The 19,139-nt window shown below is 38.7% G+C and overlaps 1 protein-coding gene across 1 annotated transcript in view; it reads left to right on the forward strand.

The window, feature by feature from the left end:
* Positions 1 to 5,835: 5,835 nt before the first annotated feature.
* The window catches only part of CHCHD3 (coiled-coil-helix-coiled-coil-helix domain containing 3), an 800,059-nt gene continuing 786,755 nt past the window's right edge, over positions 5,836 to 19,139 (forward strand). The window contains exon 1 of the mRNA XM_053716391.1: positions 5,836 to 6,020. Coding sequence (XP_053572366.1) covers positions 5,940 to 6,020 — 81 coding nt within the window. The 5' untranslated portion in view covers positions 5,836 to 5,939. The remainder of the gene's footprint in view (positions 6,021 to 19,139) is intronic.

Below are 19,139 nucleotides of genomic sequence, written 5' to 3' on the forward strand. Positions count from 1 at the left end.
GGAGGGGGTGATGTCAGGACTGTACCTTTAAGCTGTCTCCTCCTACACACACTATAAGTTCCCACTGCACCTGTAACCAAGTGCTTAGTAATTTGTCAGTAACCTGCAGAGTAGTTGTAGTGCTAAATGCTTCCTTATACTTTTAAAGCTACAGATAGACTGACCCCATATTGTGAAGTGGAACTAGGCTTCTCACGCATCAGGAAATTGTTACCAGATTCCTGTTTTGGATCAGACCGTTTGTCACTGAAGTTCTGCTACTAACTTTTCCAGGATTCAATTACAGAGTTCTAATCATCCTTTCTGCGAACTGCACAGCACTCACCTAATCCTATCCCGGTATCACTCTTCTCTAATACATCAACCTTTAACAAGGCCGCAAACCCCAGCTATTCAGCAAACAAACCGCAACTCCGTGACACAAACGGAGACCGGAGCGGAGCCACATCCCCTGTGACGTAATAGGGATTGGATCGAGCAGCTCAGTAAACCGTGGTTCAGAATGGCACAAGAGAGCTCTGACAGCTTACAGAATCGTCTGTCACAACAGCAGATATGAGTGTATCAATGTCAACCTCTAACTAAAGGTAATTTCAGCTAACACATTACCGGAATATAAGCACGCCCACTCTGAACTCAGTGACTGTCATCAACTATATTACTGCACTTAACTTGTTAAGCAGATAACATTGTTTCTCAGAACAGACATCAGATCACAACCAGATCAGGACATATCTAAGTTACTGATATTTTCTCTTCCTACTCTATTATAACAGTATTGCCTATAGCTGTGCTGCATTATCCTACCAGCAACTTTAAGATCAATTCACATAAGATACATGATGCCAATTCCTCAGTAATGGCAACCTAATATCATCTTATGATACAAACTAACATTCACTCTACTGTTGATATAGGAACTAGTATTCTGCATTTGAGATCCCACACCAGTATCTTTGTACATAGTTGCTACGGTTTCCACATAAACCATAAGCAGTTTCTTACCGGGTATTACAGAACATCACATATATAAAGACAAGATATCAGTAGAGTAAATACATAACTTATTACAGAGACTACAGACAAATGCAAAAAGAGAGACTTACAGTACAGATGACACAAAAACAGGGAAATTGACAGGATTTGAATGCAGGGACCCAATTCACATACCAAAAGAGAGACTTGCAGTACAGATAACACAAAACAGGGAAATTGGCAGGATTTGAATGCAGGGACCAAATTCACATACCAAAAGAGAGACTTACAGTACATATGACACAAAAACAGCCAAATTGGCAGGATTTGAATGCAGGGACCCAATTCACATACCAAAAGAGAGACTTGCAGTACAGATTACATAAAACAGGGAAATTGGCAGGGTTTGAATGCAGAGACCCAATTCACATACCAAAAAAAAAAAAGAGACACTCACAGAAAATGCACAAAGACATACACACACCCTCACAGAGACATCCACAGAAAATGCACACACACACAAACCCTCATAGAGAGACCCACAGAAAAAACTATATACACACTCATAGAAACACCAAAAAAAGCACAAAGACATAAACACAGACACTCACAGGAACACTCACAGGAGGTAAAATGTCTGCACATTGCCATCCCCTAAATCAACAGTGTGTGACATGCATGATAAAAAAATAGAAGAAATTAAGAGATCACTTTTTAAAGAATCATATTTGTAAATGTGCAAACAAAAACACTTCTGGGAATTCAAAATTGTACATTATTGATCTGTCAGAATGGGTAGATGAAGAAAAGTACTTTTGAAATATTGACATATGTTTTGGGGTTTGTTTACCCCATTTTCCCCAACCAAGAGCACCACTTCAAATCTGGTTTACAAATGTTTCCATCTGTCAGCGGTACTTATGGATTTTGAAAATGCTGTACTCTATATGATCTTTGTGGAACTATAAGCTGTGGTCTCATACCATTAGATCTGATTAAATGCAGGATTTAGGCTTGTTTGTATGTATTTCAAAATTAAGTCAGCTGTAGTGTAAACTAAACAGTGTTAAGTTAACCGGTCTCATTTAAAACACTGAGCATTCTTAGCCTGAAAGTATAACATTTTATGGAGATGTAAAAATCTTAGATAAAATGCCTCCTGATATCTGGAAAGTCCTTGCATAAAGGGGCAGTAAACTGGAATGTAATATATATATATATATATATATATATATATATATATATATATATATATATATAAAATCATATCTGCCAAAAGGGCATCTACCATTTGTGTATTGAGGAGAAAACATTTATGCATAATTTTAAATATAGAATTTCCACAGCATTGTCAAATAATCATAAATACACTGCTGCATATTGCTAAAAAAATTGTGTCATTGTGGACCCCTGGCCCCACCATACAACTACTGCACTGAAGTTACAATCCGAAATTGCACAAAGAAATAAAAAACATTTACTAAGTCCTACCTCCTCTGCAAATGAAAGTGATCTGCGGTCTGACTAAGGCACACACTGTACAAACTGAAGTGCCAAGTCTGTCTCACACTGTGCATAGTGGTTTAGTGCACACTCAGAAATCCTCTAAAATGCTAATGCTTTATTCCTTGTAATGACATTTCCCACGCTCAATAGCACTTTTTTTTTTTTAGTAATAGTTGTGCTTGCCTCATGGGGCCCCCTGGCCCACTGGGCCCCTGACATGAGTCACCCCTTTCACCTCCTGATGGTGGCCCAGGGACATAACTTTATAGCCTGGTTTTTATAAAATATCCTGCATTTATTTTTAAAATTATTTTTCACAAGTAAGAAACCCAAATAAATACTTACATTGTTGCCAAAAATTATAGATCATTTTGCAAATGTTATTAATTATTTTCTAAGTATAAATTCAGTGAAGTGCCTCAGGGACATCTGACAAAAATGCTTGGTGTAAGATAGAAATAATACATTCTATATTATAATAATTATTTGAATGCAATAATTATTTTTATTCATTATAAACGGACATACAAAAGTATTTTAGATAGCTTTAAACATTTCATTTTGGTGAACCACCACTTTAAAAACTCTGGGGGACTGAAATATATATATATATATATATATATATATATATATATATATATACAAATGAATGAAGAGCACTCTCACTTCAAATCCAATTCATTGTTTTCATATATATATATATATATTTCATATTCATTGTTTTATATATATATATATATATATATATATATATATATATATATATAATAGGCGTGCCATAATTTTTAGAGGTGAAACTGGGACCACCTGGTGCAGTGCCAGTGGGGGTGTGGTCGGGGGTGTGGTCGAGGGGGCGTGGCGATTGCTGACTGGAACTAATTTTCCAGAGAGTAAATTAAACTTTGTGATCACTGCCTATTACAAATGGCAGTTTTTGCTAAGTAGTTCCCCAGAATGTGTTCTATCTGCACAAGTTCATTATTACACAGCATTGTACCATATAATATGCCAGGCTGGAAATGTCCCCATTACAGAGCAGCACCATATGCACATATTACAGAGTTAATGTGTAACTTACAACGGGCACTTACCTAGCACACAGACTCCCCACACGTGTAAACACAACCCGGAAGTGATCTGTTAAGGCAAAGGTCATATAACAAGATGGCGGTGCTCTGTCCCTGTTGCTATGGAAACAACTAAGCATACAATGGAAATGTTTTCTAATGTTAACGTAGCTTTATTGTAAACATAACACACTTGTGCACTGTACACACAGGATAAATAACGTTACATATATAGCTATTTACACAGTGTCTGCTACAGAGCGAATGTGGCTGCTGCTATAGCAATGCTTTCTTAGTGACCATCAGTAGCCCTTGGCTTGCAGCCTGATGCTCAATATGTGACCGCAAAGCCAGGTGTGCCAGGAGAATGCCCTGCCCTAGTCACTGCTGGGGTTAAAGTGTCACCCGAGGTGGATTGTTAGGGTCTTGCTACCATGGCAACTGCATGTCCCATAGTGCTTTGTACCTCACATGCTGCCTACCCTCAGACTGGCTGCACATCTGTGACTGATGTCACTCACTTCTGTGCTATTCAGCGCTGCATTACTTAGTTTCACAGTGCCACTGACTGTAAACAAAGTTCGTCAGGCAGTCAGTAAAGCACATGGACAGTATAGACCCCAAAATGTCTGTTTTTTAAAAAAAGACAGCAACCAGAAATACTGGACTGTCCGGTCAAATACCAGACACCTGGCAAACTGAGACAGAATGAACAATCGAGTGGGACACTGGGACAGCGCCTCCAAACAGGGTCAATCCCAGTCAAACTGGGACTTCTGGTAAATATATATACACTGTATATATATATATATATATATATATATATATATATATATGTTAATGTCATTCAGAAAGGCACTCCATATACAAATATAGCAGCTTCCAGGGTGCACTTCAAAAAGTAATCCAATATGTATTTGTAGAAAAAGGCACTCACTGGTTCAGTTTAAACACATGATTTCCGGATTTGCAGCACACGGGGCCGCGGTCGCAGCTCGGGGTTATCAGAAGCCATTTGGTTATTTTAGGTGGAGGGGTAATGTACTGTTTATACTGCTTTTTTGTATTTTCCAAAAATGTTTGTATCATGCATTTGAAAAAGGAGGTGGAATGCCTCCGAAACGTTATGCATTTTTAAGTTAAATATTTATTAAAAGCTAAGTTTTAACTGAACCAGTGAGTGCCTTTTTCTACAAATATATATATATAAATAAATCAATGTAAATATTTGCATAGAAAATTACCACATCTAGGCACGAATCCCCGCTCGCTTTTCCCCCAGAAATAACTCATATACAATGTTACCAATGCACAAGAGAATTCTGGGTAAGCTATGCAAATTAGATATGCAAATTCACAAAAAACTGAGAATTTGCATATCTAATTTGCATAGCTTACCCAGAATTCTCTTGTACATTGGTAACATTGTATATGAGTTATTTCTGGGGGGAAAAGCGAGCGGGGATTCGTGCCTAGATGTGCTAAGTTTCTATGCAAATATTTAAATTGATTTAATTTTGAGACATGGAGGATTTTAATTTCAGTTATTTATCTCCCCCCATAATTTTAATATATATATATATATATATATATATATATATATATATATATATATATATATATATATATATATTATATTATACATATAATATACACATACATTACAAAAATCCCCACACAGACCTATAAACATACAATTGGTTCACACTTAGAAAATGGGAATGAACCAGTTTCAGAGAACAGTGTAGGACATGTTAATAGGGTTCTGATAACGATGCTAGAGACACAGTGTGGCCCCAGGGCATTAGTCCTGGACAGCTCTGCTGCATAACCTGCCATCTCATTATCTCATTGAATAGTACTTAGGACCTTAGGACATAATATGGATTTTTAGCAGGTCCGTAAGCATCATGTACATTCAGTAATCGCTGACAGGTTTAAGACGTGCTTTTAGGTGACAATGGCAGGAATGTGTCACATAAATAGATGGTGATTGACACGTGGTGGCCGTGTTGGTGACAATGACATCAGAACGAGTGGGTTTAGGGGACAGGTTGGTGTCACAACAAACAGCAGTTCCACATGGCGTTTCATGGTGGGACTGGGTCACTTGTTTCTATGAAAATATCACAACACGTGGTTTACTGACAAGTGACAATAAACCTAGCATAAGTTTTAGCATAATCTGAACTAAACTTTCCGCCTCGGCGCCTCCATAGTAACCAGTAGCCAATAAACAGCGGATATAATATGTGATGGGCGTGGTCTTTAAGGTCCCAGTCAATCAGGAAGTTTGTTGGTGGTGGGTGAGGGCCGGCGAGTGTCTCCTTGCAGCGGTTTGGTTTTGTGACCCTGTTAGTGACAGCGGACCGGGCAGGCAGATAGACAGACATGGGTGGTAGCCCCAGCACGCGGAGAGTCTCCTTCGAGGCAGATGAGAACGATAATATCACGGTGGTGAAGGGCATCAGGGTGAGTGCAGAAATGTCACATCCGTGTCTCCCGAATATGCCCCCACGCGTGTGCGACAGTAACCTTGACAGGGCGTAGTGTCTGCTGTGTGGGACTGGGGAGCATTACAGTGAGGACAATATATGTGTGACAGATAATGGCACTCACTGAGGGAAATGTCACTAATCACCTTCAGGTGTCACAATCACTGTGAACCCAAAGTCTGCAGGTCCCACGTATTAACTTTTTAGTAAGTACTGCAGTATGCTCACATGACTGTGGGACCATTGGAATATGCACAGGGGAAACAGGGACAGAAATAACTGTAGTGCACATCAATGATTTTCTGTTTTGGAAAGAAACATTTGTTGCAGTTCACACTTAGTAGCAAAAATACTTCCAGTAAAAGTCATACCTGGTAAGGGACACTAAATGCATTTCCCTCTAATAGGTGCATGACGTGTTTATATGTGCAGAGGGCATATGTACATACTAGACCCTGCATATCCTCATACATACATTGTAAGGTAATACCACAATACTTGAGTATGCTCTAGAGGGCGCACTTCCGCCTCAAGAATTAATATTCCAACAATTTCCAGTTATCAAAAAAATGCTTACAGTAAAATTTGTGACTGCTTTAGTGATTGTTTTTTAGTGTACATACTACATACATCCTCATTCAAACACGCCTTCTGCTCAAAGTAAAACAAAGTCATTTCACAATATGTGAATATGTCACCTAAACAATAACTATATGTATGATAATTGTAAAATATATTGTCCAAGAAGAAGCTATAGTCAGTGTTTTACCAAAAAGTAGTCCCAACAGTTTCCATAGTAAATGTATGTTAAAATATAATGTAATATGCTCAGTCAGCTCTACTTTACCACCTTTATTATCAGTTATTTGTAGAGCGCCAACAGGGTCTGCAGCGCTAAAGACATGGGTCTACAATGCGAGGTGACCGTTATGGGAGACAAAGGTATAGAGGGTCCTGCCAAGAGTTTCATGTCGTAAATCATTTCTCATGAAGGTGCTCTACAAAGCAGCTAGGCTCGTAAGCTAACATGCTAAGGGGGTTCAAGGGGATAACTAAATGAGAAGATGGACTAAGATAGGTAAATGTTAGTGTATATTATATGCATCCCTGAACAGTAGACTCTTTAAGGCGCACTTGAAAGTTTGAAACCTAGGGGAGAGAGTCGTACGGAGCAAGGCAGAGAGTTCCACAAAATAGAGGCCAGTCTGGAGAAGTCTTATAGATGGGAATCTATGGAGATAACCAGAGAGGAGGAGGTCATAAGCAGAGCGAAGGGGATGGGAGGGAGAGTATCTGGAGACTAGATCGGAGATGTAGGGTGGAGCAGTTTTTTTGAGAGTTTTAAAATTTAGGATTTTATGTTTTTTATTCTGGAGGTTAGAGGAATCCAGTGAAGGGACTAGCAGAGAGGTGCAGCAGATGAGGAGCGACGTGTAAGGGAGATATACGGCAGCTAGGGAGACCAGAGAGGATGGAGTTGCAATAGTCAAGGCGGGAAATGATGAGAGGGTGGTTTAAAGCCTTAGTTGTGTCTTGTGTGAAGAAGTGGCAAATTTTGGAGATGTTTGTAAGGTGGAGGCGGCAAGAATGGGCCAAAGACTGGATGTGGGGAGTGAAAAAAGAGATCTGAGTCAAGTGTGACCCCAAGATATCGGGCATTCAGGTTTGGGGTAATCTTAAGTCAAATGGATGTAGGCACTGCATCACACGGTACTTTGCCCAGAGTACTGTGTTTATGTAGTATCTACTTCCAACACTTTAGCACATGCTTTGGTTCCTGCTATCAGCTTAGATAAGTGAGACTGGAGCTGGGGGCAGAAGTATTTTGTCTTCATATAGTAAGGGAGTGCTGATTGTGCTCCCTTGCTATATGAATGGAGATCACCAATATAGACAGTTTCACTGTATCAGGCGCGGTGGTGCCATGGTAGGTTTGGGAAGGAGGCAGGTGGGCGATCCATCGGATGAGGGGTGAGGTTTCCCTATGATACAGAAATGTTTGGATGGATACCAAACTACGGTACTATGGAAAAGAAGACGGGGATGGTGGGTCCCTACAGTGAGATTGCTTGAAAGGCAGGTGGGGAGGTTGAGGGGGGATTCCCTACATTAAAGGGGGGAAAAAATACTGAACCCCCCAGACTACACATTGGCATATTGACAGTAGCAAATATGGCATTGCAGTAAGGGCGAGGAAGAGAGCTGTCTCTGGGGATCCCTACACTACAGAAAATAAATAAATAAAAACTTGCATGCTAAGATGTTGAAAGATGATGGTGACCAGTGGGAGGGGCAGGGAACAGAGCTGTTTTGGAGGGATCAGGGATGTGGTAGGTTTCAGGTGGGAGGGCAATCGCTGCATTACAATACGTGTTACCCTTAACAGCTACCTAATTAACCCCATTACCACTGGGAATTTCACTGGGTTTGGTGCGCAGCTGCAGTTAGCGGCCTTCTAATTGCGTAAAAATCAATGGCAAAGCCATGCATCTCTGCAATTTTTGAGCAAAGGGGATCCTAGAGAAACTTTCACAACCATTTGTCTTATGACTGCAGTAGTTGTGTGTGAATAATTTTAGTTTGAAGCTCAAAAGTTTGTAAAAAGTTAACTATTTTTATTATGAGGGCATTTGATGGTCAAATGGTGGCATGAAATACAAAGTAGTCCTAGATCAATACCGTGGGTTGTCTAGTTTAAAAATATATATCATTTTGGGGGTCATTTTTGAGAATTTGGGTGGTTCTCCCCCCAAACGAGTTACCCCTTTGCATAATTTTAGGCATAGCAGCAGAAAGACCTTACAATGATCAAAAAATAATAATTATATATATATATATAATTGGTCCTAGCTAAATCAGAGGATGCTATTGAACAAATACAGTTAGAAAACTTCAGTTTTTTTGTATAATGTGATAATGAATATATATGATGAAGCGCATGTGAGCATGCGGGAAACGCGTCAGATCCAGCCCTGCACACTGTGACTGTGTCTTTTACTTGTCTGCTCATTAAACTAACCACTTTGGAATAGAGTTTGCAGTTCCTCGTTTTTCTTTCTCCTAATAAAATATATATATATATATATATATATATATATATATATATATATATATATATATATATATATATATATTTTCAAAGATTTTTGAACACATTTTATATTATGTCCCCGGGCACCCCTGGTTACCAATATTCTAGTTAACCAGGGATAAACTATCAAATAGACTAGGTGAGCTGGCATACCAATTCATTTAATATATATCTCTTTTTGGCGGTAATTTGTACATTAAAGGGACAGTCTACACCAGAATTTGTATTGTTTAAAAAGATAGATAATCCCTTTTATTACCCATTCCCTAGTTTTGCACAACCAACACAGTTTTATATAAATACACTTTTTACCTCTGTAATTACCTTGTATCTAAGCCAGGGCCATATGGCACCCGCAAAATGCTCTTTCTGATGTTTGACTCTTTAAGGGTTTTGCTTTGTGGTGTGGTCATCAGTGTTAGTAGAGTTAAAGGGACATGAAACTCAACAATTTACTTTTAATATCAAATTTACTGTGTTCTTTGTATCCTTTGTTCAAGAACATACTTAGGTAGGCTCGGTAACATGCACTATATTGCAGCAGGTTTGCAAGTTGTGTTTTTTTTTACATTATACATTGTTCATATAATGCTGCTATCTAGTGCTCAAATGTGTATAACAACTTTACCATAAAGTGCTCCAGACGTGCACTCTCTTTAGCCTACTATTTTCTAACAAAGGATCGAAAGAGAACAAAATGCATTTGCTAATAAAAAATGTATTGCTCTCTTAAAAATTGAAAACTGTATCTGATCCATGAAAGTTTAATTTTGACTTACGTGTTACTTTAATTTTCAGTTTCATTTTCATAAAAAAATGGGTTTCATTTCCCTTTATAGACAGTGTAGAGTGAGGATGGTTTAACTGTGACCTCTCTTGTTTTTATGGTATGTAGTGTGGTCCATAGGGAGTGTAAGTGTAAGCAACCATTTTATACCACATTTATATTTACTTTTCTTTAAAATGATGTTGTGCTATCAATTCTGACTGAATGGGAGTTCACAAAACAAATAAATCTTGATCACTGGTCACAAGTGACCTATCCTCTTGTAGATTCAGATCTTTTGGTCTCACCTGTCGTACAACACTTGGGGAGTCCAGGATCCTGCTGTCTGTGTAGCACGTCTGTAAAAGTGACATTTTTTTTAATTGATGCTTCTTGTATTTGAAAAAGAGATAACAAGTTAGATAACTTTTTAAAATGTGGAGTAGAATGTTTAGCTTGTTCTGAACAACTTAAAAGAAAATCAAGCTTGTAAACGGACACAAACCCCCAATGGTTCTATTATTCAGATAGAGCATATGATTTTAAACAACTTTCCAATTTAATTCTACTATCAAATTTTCATCATTTTCTTGGTATCCTTTGTTGAAGGAGCAGCAATGCAGTACTGGGCAAAAGCTGAGCACATCAGGAGAGCCAATGATGAGAAGCATATATGTTCAGCCAGCTAACCAATTAACTGCTAGCTCCCAGTAGTGCATTGCTGCTCCTGAACCTACCTAGGTATGCTTTTCAACAAAAGATTCTATGAAAAAAATAACTTAATTTTGACGTTCATGTCCCTTTTAGAGGATTTTTTTTTTTATTTAAAAAAAATAGATTATTAACCCCTTAACGACCAAGGACATGTCAGGCACGTCTTACAAAAAAATACCCTTAAAGTGAAGGTCAATTTTCATGAATGAGTGTCCGGTTTTTAAAAATACTTTTAAAAACAGGGGCACTTTCATTGATGAAAATGAACATTGCACTGGATTTGATGAAATACTTACCTTTTACTTCTGCAAAGCCGGATCGACGATCCCCCTCCTTCTTCCTGCTTTAGACCACAGTAATGACGAAACTGGCTTCCTCCAATCACAGCCAGGCATCACAAGATGGACGCTCTGGGTTGCAAGCCAAGATTGGAGGATGCCGGTTTTTGTCATTTCTGACGTCAGTACAGAGGAACTGAGGCTGAGATCGGCGATACGGTTTTGCAGGAGTAAAAGGTAAGTATTTCTTCAAATCCAGTGCAATGTAAATTTTCATCAATGAAAGTGCCCCTGTTTTTAAAAGTGTTTTTAAAAACCGGGCACTCATTGATGAAAATTGACCTTCACTTTAAGGACGTGCCTGACACGTCCTCTGGGGTTTCAAGCGGTGGAAGCGATCCTGATCCCTTCCAGACGCTTTCAAGGTATTGCTGTGATGCCTCGATATTGAGGTATCACTGCAATACCTTTTTTTTGCACACCGATGCAGAGAGAGACACTTTGTGGCTCTCTCTGCATCGGCCAGCGATGGTGCAGATTGTTGGTGGGTGGGAACCATTGCAGGGAGACGGGTGGGTGGCCCATCGCTGTCAAACTTCCGGCCAGCAGTGTGAAATCACTCGCCGGTGCGTGCAGGGATCTGGGAGGGGGTAGTGTATTGAGGGGGGCAGCTACACTACTGAAAAACTATAAATATATAAAAATGGGCACATTACTGGCAAACTGGCAGCAAATAGTGAGAGGGTTAGAGAGCTGTTTGTGGGGGCTCAGGGAGGTTGGGTGGTAAGGGGGGATCCTACACTGCAGAAATATATGATATATATATATATATATATATATATATATATATATATATATATATATATATATATATATATATATATATTTTTTTTTACTGGCAGACTTTCTGCCAGTACTAAAGATGGGGGTGACAATAGTGAGATATGGGAGGGGGAAGAGAGCTGTTTGAGGGGGATCAAGGAGTGGGATGTGTCGGGTGAGAGGCTGATCTCTACACTAAACGCTAAAATGAACCCTTCAAGCTACCTAATTAACCCCTTCACTACTGGGCATAAAACACGTGTGGTGCGCAGTGGCATTTAGCAGCCTTCTAATTACCAAAAAGTAATGCCAAAGCCTTATGTCTGCTATTTCTGAACAAAGGGGATCCCAGAGAAGCATTTATAACCATTTGTGCCATAATTGCACAAGTTATTTGTAAATAATTTCAGTGACAAACCTAGAGTTTGTGAAAAAGTAAGTAAAAAAAGTGAACTATTTTTTTTTTTAATTTGATTGCATTTGGCAGTGAAATGGTGTCATGAAATAATCCAAAATGGGCCTAGATTAATACTTTGGGTTGTCTACTAAAAAAAATAAAATATATATACATGTCAAGGGATATTCAGGAATTCCTGACAGATATCAGTGTTTCAATATAACTATCGCTAATTTTGAAGAAAAAAAAATGGTTTGAAAATTGCAAAGTGCTACTTGTACTTATTGCCCTATAACTTGCAAAGAACATGCAAACATTGGGTATTTATAAACTCAGGACAAAATTTAGAAACTATTTGGCATGGGTGTTTTTTGGTGGTTGTAGATGTGTAAGGTTTTGGGGGTCTAAGTTAGAAAAAGTGTTTTTTTTTTTTTTCCTTTTTTTTTTTATAATAAGATATGATGAAAATAATGGTATCTTTAGAAAGTCCATTTAATGGCGAGAGAAACTGTATATAACATGCGTGGGTACAGTACATGAGTAAGAGGAAAATTACAGCTAAACACAAACACAGCAGAAATGTAAAAATAACCCTGGTCCCAAAAAGTCCAAAGAAATGGAAAAGTGGTCTGGTCACGAAGGGGTTAAAGGGACAGGTGAAATTGAAATGTGCACAGGTGTGTTTCAATTAGAAATAAAAGCATTTTGCAATATACTTCTAGTAAAAGTTACAAGTGTTGTTCAGTAACATACGCACATATGCTGTGAGGGCCTGTGTACCAGTATTCAGTCTGCTGTGAGGGCCTGTGCACCAGTATTCAGTCTGCTGTGAGGGCCTGTGCACCAGTATTCAGTCACCGCACCTTTTCAGACAGTCAGCAGGGACTTGCAATTTTCAATTATTTTCCAATTTACTTCTTTTATCAATTTTGCTTCATTCTCTTGGTATTCTTTATTGAAGGAGCAGCATTGCACTACTCGGAGCTAGCTGAAAACATTGGTAAGCCAATGACAAGAGGCATATATGTGCAGCCACCAATCGGCAGCTAGATCCTAGCTCCTACCTCGGTATGCTTTTTTAACAAAGAATACTAAAAGAACTAATTAAATTAGATAACAGAAAAAAATGGAAAAGTTGTTTAAATTGTATTGTCTATCTGAATTGTAAAATAAATGCTTTGGGTTTCATGTCCCTTTTGTTTTCTCAGATACAATTACTTATCACCACCAGCTCTCTGAGCAAGCATGGCGCATGGGCCCTCACAGCATACGTGCGTATGCTGCTGAAAAACTCTATAACTATTACCATTATTGCTAATTGAAGTATATTGCAAAGATGCTTATTTTTTCAAATTGAAATGCACCCATGCAACATTTACATTTTGACCTTTCTATCCCTTTAATTCTGCTGGTAAACTGAACTTTTCCATGCAGTGCCTAAATGATTTTGTTTGCTGATAAGACGAGATGAGACATGTTGCGTATAGTTTCCATATTAATGTCAGACATCTTTTTCATATGATATAAAATATTCATGGTTCATTTATCACTTACAGAACCAAATCTCAGCTTATGTGCAATATGACTTTAGTAGTGAAGGAAACAAAGTAGTGTTTTTTCTCTGTCCATTAAACACTGCCACAGTTTTTTTACTTGTTTGTGGAAAACCTTTTTATAGTAGGATTATTTGTCATCATCACGTACATTTCTATGCGCTTATCCGTTTTCCACTGTACTCCGACTGTTCAGTACTGGCGCCCGTTTAGTCAGTATGGAGAAGAGTTGTACTGCTCCAAAATACTATAGTGCAGCAGCTAAGGTTAACGCAGCAGTTTGTTCAGCTACTATACTATATGGGCTGTATAACCCCTGTATACATTACTTCTAATTGTGCTCTGACGTATGTACAATTTTTTTATAGACCAGTCGATAAGCCTGCCCAGAGGGCAGTCTAATTATTTTTTAAACTACAGATGTAGAAACAACCTATTTTGTAACTCTTCTTTTATATAAATATTTAAGCTACAGGTGTAGCAATACTATAATTTTAATGGACTACTATCTTAAATATATTATTAACCCCTAAACCGCGAAACCCCCACATCGCAATACACCTAATTACCCTATTAACCCCTAAACCGCAAAACCCCCACATAGCAATAAACCAAATTACCCTATTAACCACTAAACCCCACATCACAATACACCTAATTACCCTATTAACCCCTAAACCGCAAACCCCCACATCCCAATAAAACTAATTATCCTATTAACACCTAAACCCCTACATCCCAATAAAACTAATTACCCTATTAATCCCTAAATCCCAATAAACCTATTTACCCTATTAACCCCTAAAGCACAAAACCCCTACATCGCAATAAACCTATTTAACTTATTAACCCTTTAAACCGCCTAAACCCACAACGCAAATAACTATTTAAATAAATAAGTACATTAACCTAACACCCCCTAACCTAACACCCCCTAACCTAACACCCCCTAACCTAACACCCCCTAACCTAACACCCCCTAACCTAACACCCCCTAACCTAACACCCCCTAACCTAACACCCCCTAACCTAACACCCCCTAACCTAACACCCCCTAACCTAACACCCCCTAACCTAACACCCCCTAACCTAACACCCCCTAACCTAACACCCCCTAACCTAACACCCCCTAAAATAAAACCAAATTACCTAAACTAATACAAAGTTACAAAAAAAAAAAGGCTAACATTACAGAAAATAAAAAATCAAATTACCAAATTTAAAGGGACACTGAACCCAAATTTTTTCTTTTGTGATTCAGATAGAGCATGCAATTTTAAGCAACTTTCTAATTTACTCCTATTATCAATTTCTTAATTCTCTTGCTATCTTTATTTGAAAAAGAAGGCATTTAAGCTTTTTGTTTGGTTCAGAACTCTGGACAGCACTTTTTAATTGGTGTATGAATTTATCCACCAATCTGCAATACCAAGAGAATGAAGAACATTTGATAATGGGAGTAAATTAGAAAGTTGCTTAAAATGTCATGCTCTATCGGAATCACGAAAGAAAAAAATTGAGTTCAGTGTCCCTTTAACAAAATTAAACCTAATCCCTATGAAAATAAAAAAAACACCCCCTACTCTAAGAATAAACTACCAGTAGCTCTTAAAAGGCCTTTTTTAGGACATTGCCCCAAGATAATCAGCTAGTGAAAGTGAAATTTTATTGGCTATTCAAATCCGCCAATAGAATTTCACTTGCTCCCATCCTATTAGCTAATTTAAACAGCCAATAGGATTTGAGTAACTTTCATCCTATTCCGAATCAAATCAGCTAATAGGAATTCAAGGGACGCCATCTTTAATCACGTACCTTGAATTCACTATTCAGTGTACGGCGGAAATAGTATGAAGAGGATCCTCCACACTCCATGGCTCTGCGGTCGCCGGTCTTCTGCTCCGCGCTCTTCAGCACCGCTCCCCGCAGGATGTTACTGGAAGAAAAAGAGGTTGCGCTTGGAAGAAGACTTCACCGCCTGGAACAGGACCTTCTCCGCTGGACTTCAGGAACTGTGAGTACCAACCTGGGGGTTAGATTTAGGATTTTTTAAGGTTTTTTTTTTGGGGGAGGGTTGTTTTTATTTAGATTAGGGATGGGCAGTAAAAGAGTTAAATGCCCTTTTAAGGGAAATGCCCAAACAAATGTCCTTTTCAGGGCAATGGGTAGTTTAGTTTTTTTAGTGTTAGGTTCTTTTATTTTGGGGAGTGGGGGGTTTAATGTTAGGTGGGACTTTGTATATTTTTTGTAAAAGAGATGATGATCTTGGGGCAATGCCCTGCAAAAAGCCCTTTTAAGGGCTACCGGTAGTTTTATTCTTAGAGTAGGGGGTGTTTTTATTTTGGGGGGTCTTTTTTATTTTCATAGAAATTAAATTTATTTTTGATAAATTTTGTAATTTGATTTTTTTATTTTCTATGTTAGCCTTTTTTTATTTTTTGTAAACTTTTAGTTTTTTTGTTTTTGTAACTTTTGAGGTTTATTGCGATGTGGGAGTTTTGCGGTTTATGGGTTAATAGGATAAATAGGTTTATTGCAATGTAGAGGGTTTAGGGGTTAATACTTTGTGTAGGATTGTTTTGTTTTGTTATATTTCGTGCTGGCAGTGTTTGCCTTCGCTACATCTCGATTCGCTGCATCCAGGTGAATTCTTTTGTCCTCGCGCTGCCAACATTCCATTGAGGATGCGTGCGCAACTACCGACAGCGACGGACATTACAAACGCAATTATAGTATTGATTAGGGACACTTGGATATGATCAATTTCTTCTACACTAAATACAAATATTTAAAAACAAAAAAACCCCTCAGAGTATGGTTTCTAATTCACTTGCAAATTCAGTCTGTTTAATTTTACTTATATTTTGCCTTCTGTACGGTCCCTCACTTAACGATCTACAAAATTGTGTCTTTTAAACAAGTTTTTAAAGTGATGGTAAATCAAACGCTAGGATTTACCATTGGAGCAAATAAAGGGGACTTTCATTCATGAAGTGTAAAATACTTCATGCTGAAAGCTCTTTTATTTGTTTGCAGTGTTCGTTGCACTGAGCTGCTAAGGCAGTCCACTGCCGAACGCTGTTGGGCTGAGATGTGACGTTTCCCTTAGCAGCTTAGTGCGGCGAACGCTGCAAACAAATGAGCTTTCAGCATGAAGTATTTTGCACTTCATGAATGAAAGTCCCCTTTATTTGGGTTAAATTAGATCCTTTTAGTGCTAGATTTATCAAGCAGCAGCGGACAGGGGCATACATATGTGCCCCTGTCTGCTGCAGTTCGCCTCTGGCGGGCTGAATTCCGTTTGCGGAATTCAGTATTGCACAAGAGCGCTTTTTTGCACAACCAATCACGCACGGGCAGGAGCTGTCAATCACCCCGGTCGGACAAAACCGGGGAGATTGAAATTCTCCACCTAAGAGAGGATGACCGCTGCTTGATAAATACTGACTGCAGGTTCTCTTGTTAGAACCTGCAGTCGTAATGTGACAAATGGCTTGATAAATCGAGCCCTTAGTAGTATTTTTTTATTGTACTCCTCATTAATTTTCCTAGTTACAATTTTTTTTTCTCCTATAGAGAATTGAAAGTTATCTATTATTATTTTATTATTTATTTATAAGTTGCCAACAGATTCCGCATCGCTTCCCACGGTTACAAGGATAAAAGTACAACAGAGAAACAATACCATAAAAGACAAAATTTTACAGACAAATACAGGGGGAATTGAGGGCCCTATTCCCGTGGGAACTTACAATCTAGATGGGTAGGAGGATGGGAAACAGGAGGTGTGTACTGCAGAGGTGAGAATGATATTAGTGAGGAGATAGATGAGGGCAACTGTTAGGTAAGTGAAGCTCATTTGTTAACGAGTCGGGTGATAAGCTTCCCTGAACAAAAAGGTCTTTAGGGAACAGTTAAAGGAGAAGAGTTTAGGGGAAAGTCTGACAGCTTGAGGAAGTGTGTTCCAGAGGGTTGGTGCCGCACAAGAGAAGTCCTGTAGTCTAGAATGAGAGGAGGTTCTCCTGTAAGTTCCTAAAGTTCTCCATAGCTACTGTGGAGAACAACATTAGAAATCTATTCTCTACCTGTTGTGAAAGCAATGTTAAAAAAAAAAAAAAAAAAGGGCTCTTCCATGACAGTTTGTTGAAGAGGGACGTTAAGCTGCTAGGGGGTCTATATAAATATTTCTTTTGGCTTATATGTGACTTACATGGAGATTAGTTGCTTATTTTCAATGATAAATAAGGTGCAGATACTAATCCGACTAGAGAAATTTCTCTTTAGATCTCCTCAGCTCTGCTATGAAGAAGCGCAAACCCCCCCTTTTTTTATAAGTTTGAGCACACAAATGCGCTTCTCTAAAGGAGAGCTGAATAGAACACATAAGAGAATTAAACAGATAATTCTCCTTACGTTTGATAAATCAAGCACATAGTGTTCTATGAAATTCAGAAATGTGCCAGTAATGTTGGTTTTCTCCACTGCTGCTGGGGGCAATAGTGTTATTTCCTCCTAGGTGGACTGGTGCTTTGCTCCTTTAGTGTCAGCGAGTGGAAAGTTCACTCATTACTTTGGTTACCGCTGGCTCCTTGCTGCGCACCTGCAATACCAGTTAGGCCCAGATTTTACCTCACACGGAGGCTGCCAGGTATTCTCTGCCGTGGTTCTTCATTGTTGCTTTGGCAGTATACCAGGAGACACATGTTAAAGTGTCTCATCATCTGCCTGCACGGTAGTCAGGACCAGAGCTGTCATCGCTAAGCAGCTGCTTATCATTCTGTGTGTATGAGCACATCTACCATCTTCCTCTGGCAGAGGGAGAGGAGGAGGTGTCGTAAAAATCATGAAGGGGGGCTTAGGTAACAGGCAGACAGTGTCCACATTCTTTATATGTGGAATATGTGATGATTTTTATGACGTCTCCTCCTCTCCCTGCACTTTCTGTCTTCTTAGCTATTCTGTGTTTTAAGATATAATCTGTAAATTCCATTGAGTTGGTTAGTATTGCTTCAGACTTGATAAAGGAAGGAACTCTTCCGAAAGCTTGTCATCTTATAAATGTATAGTTAGTCCAATAAAAAAAAAACTATCATTGCTCAATGCAATACTCTTGTTATTTTGTATATAACCAAAATTGAGATTTTCATTTTTGCCCATGTCGCCCAGCCCTAGTCCTAACACTATACCTATTTTGTTGCTGCATTGGAAACAATGTAGTTCAGAGGCTTTCTGTGGGGGAAAAACAAGCCTTCTGTCCTGTCTAGATTTGTTAATGAACTACACAATGAGTAATTTTCTCTATATTTTGTGCGTAGTGGAGGATTTTAAACTCACCTTTTACGTCCCCCTTATTTTAAATGTTGTTGTATTTTGCCCCAAAATCAACTTCACCCAGCAGTGATTCAAACCTTCTCCCAGCTGATGAGTGGCAAAAACCACGAAACAGTCTGTCCTGGGATGGTTCTGAATCACTGC

Source organism: Bombina bombina, chromosome 6 (genome assembly GCF_027579735.1).
Source record: "Bombina bombina isolate aBomBom1 chromosome 6, aBomBom1.pri, whole genome shotgun sequence".
Lineage (NCBI taxonomy): Eukaryota > Metazoa > Chordata > Amphibia > Anura > Bombinatoridae > Bombina > Bombina bombina.